The 10,244-nt window shown below is 36.3% G+C and overlaps 1 protein-coding gene across 1 annotated transcript; it reads right to left on the reverse strand.

Annotated features, from left to right (window-relative positions):
- Positions 1–1,115: 1,115 nt before the first annotated feature.
- On the reverse strand, positions 1,116–1,774 carry LOC141815395 (protein GLUTAMINE DUMPER 3-like). Its single transcript, XM_074703345.1, has 2 exons — positions 1,336–1,774; positions 1,116–1,241 (listed from the first exon to the last, which is right to left on the reverse strand). The coding sequence occupies exons 1-2, from the start codon at positions 1,751–1,753 to the stop codon at positions 1,204–1,206; spliced, it is 456 nt and encodes a 151-aa protein (XP_074559446.1). The 5' UTR covers positions 1,754–1,774; the 3' UTR covers positions 1,116–1,203.
- Positions 1,775–10,244: the final 8,470 nt, after the last annotated feature.

The raw sequence follows: 10,244 nt of genomic DNA on the forward strand, positions 1-10,244 counted from the left end.
TGAGAAATAGACATCTATCGTAACCTCAAAACACTATTAGAATGGATGAATCTGTTTTAAGAAAATTACGTAAAATTGAGGCATCAACATCTTTTTCCGACCTACTCGATAGCTCAATACTCGGGAACACTTGGTGTATCAACTCCCCTCGATAACTTGGCCGACTCGACACTTGGATTACTTGGCGTCCCAACTCAATACTTGATCACTCGGTAGGTCGGGCACTCAAAGTCTGCTCGGGCAACAAATACTCAGGCCGCTTAGACGTCACGACTCTCAGGACCACTCAGGAGCATTCAGCTTCACTTAGTGACATCCCACTCAGACTTGTGAAGTCCATTCGACAGTCGGGCATATGAATACCAAATTGGCTCGAGCACTCAGCAACTCAACTGCTTCAACCTCGAGGTACTTGTCGTTTGGCAGCTTAGATCGTTTATATCAGGAGTTAGCCTGACAGCTTGAGATTATTAATTAAGTCATCTGATAGATAAATCTGAAGTTTATTTCAATTGTAATTTCAATTTAACATATTCTTTCTTATGTCTCCGATGAAAATTATCCAACAAATTGTATGTTGCCTAGTAGAGATTGGTGTAACGTTTGTTGTACCACCTCCTGTGCTTTGAAGTTGTTCATGTGCTCCTTGTGCTGCCTTTCCCAAGGAGGAGCAGTGACTTGAGACTCTAGAAACTTAGAAGGCCCTCTAACTTGGGGAGTTCGACGAGCGGATGGTTTAGCAATCAGAGGTGGATCGGTCGATAGCAAGAGTTTGAGGGCCATGATTCATTTCAAGTACAAAGAGGGTCCTTCTCTCTATGAGTGCCCAATAAAACTCATCCATGGCTGTATGGTAGAAAGAGGAGTTGCATGGTTAAAATTGACAAAGTGAAGAGGCAACTTAGAATAAGGCTAAAATTTAGATAGCTTTCAAGTCCTACAGCTGTTCCAGTTAACTGAACCGATTGTATAAAAATAATTATAATAAATTTTATAATGGTGCTGTTTAAACTTTGTGTTATCCTGCACTCATTTGTTTAGTTAACTTGCTGAGACAAGTGGAAATCCTCCATATTCCTGCAATTCCTGAAGAACAAAAAAATAGCCAAAACAAAAAGCTTGCTCCTTTTCTTTTTCTCTTCCAACTTTTACAGTAGAATATTTCCAACGAGAGAGAGAGAGAGAGAGAGAGAGAGAGAGAGGTCAATTCGATCCTTCTCCGTTCGAAAAATCCTCTTTGTCTGGAATAAAAACAAGAACAAAAAGAAACTTAGACATTTAATTCTTGGTTAACGAAATTGCTCTGGCTCTGTTCCTTTCGGATTGCATCTTTACCTTTGATCACTTCTGCCTCTTCTGCCTTCTCGCCCTCTTCAGCATTCTGTCGAACGTTTGCCGACCGCGCTCCTTGGCTCGCCACCGGCGTCGCCAGCTGAGTCGGCTTCTCCTCGCCCGCCATGATCACCACCACCTTCTCCTCGTAGCACGGCGGCGCGGCCACGAGCACGGGGGATGGCTTGACGTACAGCTCCGCGCCGGAGTCCCCGGCGTCGAGGTAACCGGAGAGCTTCCAGTATGAGCATGCGAGGATCAAGAGCGCGAAGGCGATGAGGCCGAGCATGGCAGCCAGGCCGCCGAAGAGGAAGGCCACCGGCGAGTGCCACGCCGGGTGGGGGCCTCCGCCAGTCACCGCTGGCCCCGCCACCGCCGCTGCCGTGACAGCCGTGGCGTTCAGAGCTGCCGCTGCTCTCATCTCACTGTTGATTTGCGTTTACCGGAGGAAGTGCGGTGGGAGAGTGAGGGAGGAGAAGGGATTTTATAGGAGGGAGAGGAATGGCAATAGGTGTAATTAAAATGAAGTATAAAAATAATTAGTGAAATTTTAATTAAATCATCAAAAATTAACATAATTTCAGTTTGCCCCATTTCTTTTAAACTTTTTCACTTTACTCTTAAAATCCCTCTAGTGGCAACAGAATTGTTAGTTTGAATAATTTGGTCCACACAATTATTTCTATTTGTCCAGTCCCTCTATTATTTTGTTTGGTTTGTGTTATTCATCTAGCTACTATGTCCAAGTCGAATGGCATGTATCTATCCCATTTGACTCATTCGACTCGTCTACATAAATGGCCTTCTCTTCGAATCCGTCGACCAACTTAACTAGTTTAGTGTTTATCATCTATGTATCCCTTCATCATTTTCGCTCATCTTGCCCATTTGGTAAATTTATCATCATTTGATCTGTTTAATCTATTTGGTTCACACAATATGTCCAACTCACTAAACTCATTTCATCCGTTTAATTAATTAGTTTGTCTTGCATAATCCATTTGGCCTATAATTTGTCAAGCTCACTCAACCTTTCCCATTTGTGTGCCTCACCTAGTTTGTTTGACTTGTTTAGTTCGACCCATCTTTTGACCCAATCCACTTAATCCTTTGAGTCTACCCAACCCAATTCACATAATGCACCTAATTACAAGTCTCCCCCGAAGGATCGGTCTATCTATCTAACATATCATGCCTAATAAAAATACATCACATGTGAAATCCATTTGTTTTACTTAATTAGATTCATTGTGTCTTCCTTAATTATATATTTTAACTTATCGTCAAATTAACATAATTTGGCTAATCCTTTTAGATATTGACAAGGGGGAGAATTATTTCATTTGATCTATTAAACTATTGATTGAATAAATAAATGAAATTCAATGAATCATTCTAAAAAAAGTATTCATAGAACTCATTGGGTGTGTTGCATGCCTTTGTTGTAGGGTTGATTAATTTAATGATGAGTTGATTGAAGGCGAAGTGGGTATCACATTCATATGGTGACGTCATAAACACTTGTATATATATTTTATTTATTTATATACTTATTGCTCTCTTATATTATTGGAGGGACCATGGCATTATATATATTATTCTAGGTGCGCATGGTCCCACCTAATTGTGTCTACAATTAATTTACTCAAATATGGATTATTATTTTTTATTGTTGTTTCTTTTATTTTCTACATAAAAGAAAAGAAATGAGGTTGGCTATTTTCTCAAGAGTAAAGAAATTTATATGGATAAAAAATCGAAATAAATTGATCTACGAACGGATTTAAAATCTATTCTTTCTCTAATTTTGCATCGAATAAACAAAAAATTTATCTCGACTCTAGTGCTGTCTTTGCTTTGTCTTTTTCGATAAACAAAGCACAAGTGACTCAAAAATTGTGAGGCAAGCCAAGTCCATTTGCCCACCCATTTCATATGGGAAATGGTGGGCTTGTACTTGACCACTTCATGGGTTAAGATTTGATGATGCATGTGGACCAAGTAGAAAAGGACAGCAATAACTTGTGGATGATTCGATCCTTGATTGAGGGGACAATTCCAACTTGCTTGGGTCATGGCCGTCGCATTCACCACTAATGAAATTTGTGATCAATTGTGGTTTACATGTTTCTATAGATGCTCACTTGTGTCAATTTTTGTCGAACAAATAGCGTGTGGCCAGAATCTAAGCTTTTGCATACCATATTAAATTGTAGATACGATGCCTCTTGAATCATATGCGGGCGGTGCAAGGGATCGTAAAGATTTAGTGATATCCTTCCTGATGAATCTATTCTAGTAGCTCCAACTTAGCCAAGGAATCCATAACCCTCACCCTTGTTGCAAATAGGAGAGAACCAAACACCAAGCCAAGGAATGCACCACACCCTATAGATTTATAATCGAGTTAATGTGCGTCATCGTTGTTATCGCTGTCATTGCCATCATTGTCACTGTTGTCATCGTCGATCATCTAGCAAATTTTATTGGCCAAGATGGCACAAGGTGATTCTATGGCTGCACAGGGCAAAGCTGGATAAGAAGGTGTGCATACAAAGAGAGTGGTGAGGAATTAGTGGGCGCACACCACTTCACCTTATGCTTTCTCCACTCACCATGGCTTCTAGTGGGAGAAGTTGGTTACTGTTGTTAACATCTATTACTTATACACCCATTCATGCTCCTTGCCAAAGCATCTCATGTCGGAGGAGAGGATATATTATCATTTCTTCTCCCTTAATACACACCTCCACCGCCCTTCTCATGTTTCATGACTTCCCCAAGCCTCTATGGCAAACCCCCTCTCCTTCCTTTTGCGACTCTTCTTCTCTTTCTCCCTTCTTCCTCTATCCTTAGAAACCCGCTATTAATGTTTTCTTCTTTTCTTCTCCTTTCACTAGTAGAATTTGTAAGAGATTGTAATATACATGAAAGTTTGAATTGAACCAATATGTCTCTCAACTGGATCATTTCATTTGAATTGTTCTTGAACCAATTTGTCTCTTGGTTGGATGATTTCATCTATAACTAACTTTGATAGTTATTTAAATGAAGAGGTATCTTGTGATGGTTACATCGTTTGATTTTAGACACATAGATTCTTGAAAAGGCATCAATTTCTCTATAAATATTTATATTTCAATATGTTTGGCAACTCGATATTTTTGCTAGATATTATGTTGGAAGGGTTGTTGTATATTGAGGGTAATTTACTAATAACATTCATTAGAAAAATTTTGAGTAGTGAGAGTAAATAAAACCTTAAAGGAAAGTATTTTCATATACCTAAACCAAGGATTTCAATACGTTGCAAATTGGTTCCACCTTCATAGTTCTTTGTTTTCTAGATTTTCTTTGTATCCAATTTGCTTACTCAAATAGGACACTAAACAATCTTTAAGGTTTACTTTTGCAATGGAAATCAAATAGAATATGACATCTTTTCTCAATCTAAATGTTCAACTCGATCGATTTGACGACACTAATTTTACCTGCTGGAAATAAAAATTATTCTTCCTGTTTACTGTTCTCAAGGTTGCATATGTTCTTGATCTAAAGTTGGAGCTCTTTCTAGAACCAAACGATGATGATTTTGATACGGTCAACGTTGCACTGAAGAAGTGTGAAAAGACATGGTAATATGTCACGGTCACATTCTCAACACTCTCTCTAATAGACTTTATGATCTCTACAACTTACAACTTAATTGAATCTTCAGTAGATATATAGAATGTACTGGAATACAAATACGAAGCCGAAAAAGATAGTATGGACAAATTCCTTATCTTAAAGTATCTTGAATTAGCATTGACTGATACCAAGTCTAATCTTGATCAAATACATGAACTACAACCCATTGTTACCAAGATTCGTGAATTAAAAGAGAAAATTTCTGAAACATTAAAAGTGGGCACAATTATTATTAAATTGTCCTAAAGTTGGAATGGTTATAGAAAGAAATTTTTGCATAGCAGAAATGATTTAACCTTTGAGGGCTTGCAAAAATATTTGAGGATTGAAGAGGAGACTATGTATCATAATCCCAAGAGCAATAACAATGAATCCACTAAAGTTAATGTTGCCGAAGTAAGCAAGTTTAAAAAGAACTTCAAAGTAAATAATGATAGAAAGTTCAAGAAGTTCAAAAATGGACAGAAAAGGTTTCTTGGTAAATGTTTCAATTGTGACAAGAAAGATCATTGCAAAAATGACTATAGGTACAAGAAAGAAATCAATGTCAATAATGCCAACGTTGTTGAAAACAACATGAAGAAATTTGTGCAATGATCTCAGAAATAGAAATTGGCATGATAAGCAAAACCAACATGACTGCAACAAAATCCAATAATTGGTGGCTTGATTCCTATGCTACCATTCATGTTTGCAATGACAAGAAATTATTCTCCTCATATCAAATTGAAAAGCAAGAACAAACTATTCTCATGGGAAATTATAATGCAGCGGTGGTTGTCTGATAAGGAATGGTGCAGATTGAATTTTCTTTTAGGAAGAAAATGATTTTGAGCAATGTCTACAATGTTCCTGACATTAGAAAAGATCTTTTATCTATTAGTCTTATGTGTAAGAATGGGCTTAAGATTGTACTTGAGGGTAATACATGTATTGTATCAAAGAATGGATCCTTCGTAAGAAAATGTTATTTATGCGAAGGCATGTATAAGCTAATTGTTAATGATAATAAAGCTATGAATTCTACCTATCTTGTTGACTCCTTTGATGTTTGGCATGCTCGTTTAGCACACTTAAATTTTAGATCTTTAAAATATATGTCTAAACATGATTTTATTAATAGTAAAAATATAAAATATGATAAGTGTGAAATTTACATATAAGCAAAAATGACTACGAAGTCATTTCCAAAAGCAGAACGAAGCACACAAATATTATTTATCATTCATATTGATATTTGTAAGTATAATGGTGTTTTGACTAGAGGAGGAAAAGGATACTTTATCACTTTCATTGACAATTGTTCTAGCTATACCTATGTATATTTGATTTGATCAAAAGATGAAGCATTTGAAAAGTTTAAACTTTTCAAGTCTAAAGTTGAGAATCAAAAGGATAAAATAATCAAAATGGTTCGAAGTGATAGAGGTGGTGAATATCTTTCGAATGAATTTAATGCCTGATGGCTCGTTTAATTTTTAATTTATTTTATTATTTTATTTTGTCATGCACACCATTCAATATTTAGATTTTGTAATTAATCAAAACCCCTAATTTACACTAAAATAGCATGATAGAGGTCTGAGACATCTCTCTAATGGAACCAATGATAGAAAGTTGTATTAGATATCGTTACAAGGGTTTTTATTTTATAATATTATTCAATCATAGAAAAGGTCATATCTAACCACAAGTAGGAACTTATGATACAAGTTTATTCTAACAAGGAGTAAATAGAAAATATTTAGACAACTTCCAATCAAGAAACACATTAACTAAATATCATTGAACTAAACAACTATACATACAAATAAATGTACAATTCCAAAGTAGTAAAGAAAAAGAATATGCAATCACCATTTATCAAATACATCCATGTTCACATTATTACCAACTAAGAACATAATCCAAGAACACAATAACCCTATTTAACAAACTTATTCTAAATATTCACACAATCACATTATTAACAATTCAAGATCACAATTCAACAATGAATTTACATGACTCACAAATCCATCCTTAACATTCATCCTTGTTGGTGCAGTCTTGCCCCAAGTATCATTGGATTTTAATGTTTGACTAAAATGAGTTTAAGTTAAGCAATGTTGGTGATCTAACATGTGTAATTTGAGTATACAGGAAAGTCAAGGTTTGAAGACTTGGCAAATGGTGAAGTCCCGGAGGCGCGGCCTCTTGGCAAATGGTGAAGTCCTGGAGGTGCGACCTCTTGGCAAATGGTGAAGTCTCGGAATCTCTTGGCGAGGTGCGGCCTCTTGGCAAATGGTGAAGTCTCGGAGGCGCGACCTCTTGGCAAAGGGAGACTTAGCACGACGAAGCTGAGGGAAACATCTCAACCAAGTGCAAGGATGGGCACGAGGCTTGTGTAAGATGTTTGAAGGCTTGCATCAAGGCTAAGGGATGAAGAAGGAAGCTGAAAGGAGATTTTCAGCTTCACCAATTGACTGACACTGCCATCAGTCGACTGATGTCTTGATCAGAAACACACAGAGACTTTGAGTGACTGATCAGTCGACTGACCAGTTGACCAGTCGACTGATGTCTCCATCAGTCGACTGATATTCGAACGTTGGAGCTGACAGCTGGAGTAATAAACGCAATCTAAAGTAGTCGTTGAAACCCATCAGTCGACTGGCCCCTGGGGCAGTCGACTGGTATCGCAAAAAATATAAAATGACAAATTAAAGCTTGGAGAATGTATGGTTTTTATTCTATCATCTCTGTAAGATCTTCAAGTGCTGTCTTTCACATTCTTCCTCCATACTTCACTATTTATTTCTGTAAGAGGAAAAGAGACTATTTGTAAAAGTTTCTCCGCCTTCAAAGAGTGCTTTGAAAAGGAGAAATTTTATAGTAGAAAGGTAGTGTGCTGTGTGTGGATCCTTGGATTAGTCACCTCGTAGAGGTGGATACCAAGTAAATCGAACGGGTTAGCGTGCTTGTTTCTCTTGCTCTTGTTTTCTTTTACTTCCGTAAACAATTTTTAGGCAAGATCGAAAATCGCTATTCACCCCCCTCTAGCGAACGTATCGATCCCAACAAGTGGTATCAGAGCAGGTCCCTTTCGCGTGAACTGAAAGGAAGAGATCATTCTGTAAAGGTTTCTCCGCCTTCAAAATGCTCTTTGAAAAGGAAAATTTTTCATAGTAGAAAGGTGCTGTGTGTGTGGATCCTTGGACTAGTCACCTCGTAGAGGTGGATACCAAGTAAATCAACGGGTTAGCGATTGGTTTCTTTAATCTTACTTTTGCTATTTTGCTTCTACTAACGATTTCGCAGGAAAGAAAGAAAATCGCTATTCAACCCCCTCTAACGAACGCATCGGTCCCAACAGTTGAATTATGATACAATCAAATTCTGCATCCGATGAAAGTGACATATTTTGGTACTAACTTAACAAAGTATACAATTAGCATCAAAAATTGCGCATACATAAGATAAAAGGAGAAGAAAATTATAACTTTATTGAAAAAAAAATTTGATTTTGAGATCATCTTTCAGCGAGAGCAGAAAGTGAATACAGCTGCTCAATGAGAACAGAGAAGATCTTTTTCTAAGTGAAAAGAAACAATGTTTTTCCTTGTCAAAATAATGCATTCGATCAGATACAAATGACAGAGCAATAGTTATAATCTTGAGATATATTCAGGATACAAACTGTGCGAACTTATTATATGCAAACAAAATTCAAACTTAACTCATTCAAACTTTGAGCCTACTAAAGCATTACAAATCTAACTCAATACAATAAATATCACATTATCGTTAAGAGACAAATTAAGAAACAGTTTGTGGGATGAGCAAATTATTTTGACAAGGATTACAGAAAACAAAAATCAAAAGTCTGACTTCTATTGAGCATGCCTAAAGGAAAATACCAATCAGCAGTTATACTTTGAATGAAGCATTAAGGTAAAGGAAAATGTCAATCATAGTAATATCATAAAGAAGGATAAAGATCAACATCATAGTTCATCAGATAGAGTTGCTCAATTGAGAATGCAATTATCTCATTTATTGACTACCTAATAATGCATTCGATCGGAGGATTAGGCTTTATTGTGAATGGGGGTGTAGGAACCGGTGCCATAGGAGCATAATTTCTAGTTAGAACCAACAGACAAGGAGGACAATTTGAACGTCTCTTAGTGTAACAGTAAATGAATAGTACTGAAAATTGAAAATATAATTAGAATTTATATTAAAGCAGATAATTTTATATTGCATGGAGAACAAGCTTTTCAAATAAAATATAAATGGAATTTTATCTGATGTTAGCATACATGTTCAGCTGCAAGTTGTAAGATGTTTTACACATCTTCTTCTTGCGAACGGCTTTGCATTAATTTTAGCACATTTGTCAATAATCCCTTAATCTGCATAACTTCTTCATGCAAATATACATCTGTAGATGATGAAGCTTTTGACTTTTTGCGGGTGGAATCTTGCCCAAACAGCACACACGTCCTCTCTTTTCATTTTTAGGTCCTTGTACTTTTGCAAGCAAGTCATCCTTCCAAAATGTGGAACCTTGTTTGCTTTGAGATGCTTGCGATGTCTCACCCTCAGATACGTTCTTTTTAATTTCATCCTGAAACACCATTTATATAAAAAGAAGTCATAATTGTAAGAGTGTGACATATATACAACAAAGTAAAAAATCAATAAAATAATTACAGACGTTCAAGCAAACATATATAATGAATCTTACAATAACACCAGTAGTTTTGTCATTGACAATTATTCCATTCTTACGAGTTCGAGTGTCAATATATACCACATGACATTCTAGTAACACTCCTTTATTTTTTCTTTTTCTAAAATCAAATAAATTATGAGTTTCACATAAAATATATAATTCAATAACAATGAATGCAAACAAGCCTTCTCATCAGTCACTACTGGAAGACTTTTGTACCCATACAATGGGTATCTTTAAGCTCAGCACGATTTTGCTTATTAATTCCACTTATTTTTTGTACAAAGCAAGGAGGAAACGTCACATATGTGTATAATGTTATATAAAATACATATATATGTAAAACAACTTACTTGCCCTTCTTCTACAAACCAATGATGACTAAAGCACGATATTGACCTGGATCAACTCGATCATCAAGTAATGTAGAAGCAATTTCTTCTTCTGTCTATCAAATGCTCTCTTTAAATCATGCTTCCATTGTCTCCATTTGTCATTCATC

Source organism: Curcuma longa, chromosome 21 (genome assembly GCF_044706935.1).
Source record: "Curcuma longa cultivar G26 ecotype Majalengka, Jawa Barat chromosome 21, ITB_CL_G26_1.1, whole genome shotgun sequence".
Classification (NCBI taxonomy): domain Eukaryota; kingdom Viridiplantae; phylum Streptophyta; class Magnoliopsida; order Zingiberales; family Zingiberaceae; genus Curcuma; species Curcuma longa.

Excerpts from the sequence above, each read along its gene's own strand:
- LOC141815395 (XM_074703345.1), bottom strand. The coding sequence starts at position 1,753 with ATGAGAGCAGCGGCAGCTCTGAACGCCACGGCTGTCACGGCAGCGGCG. Across the intron at positions 1,242-1,335 it reads AGAGGCAGAAGTGATCAAAG|ACAAAGAGGATTTTTCGAAC; the intron begins GTAAAGATGCAA and ends TTTTTATTCCAG.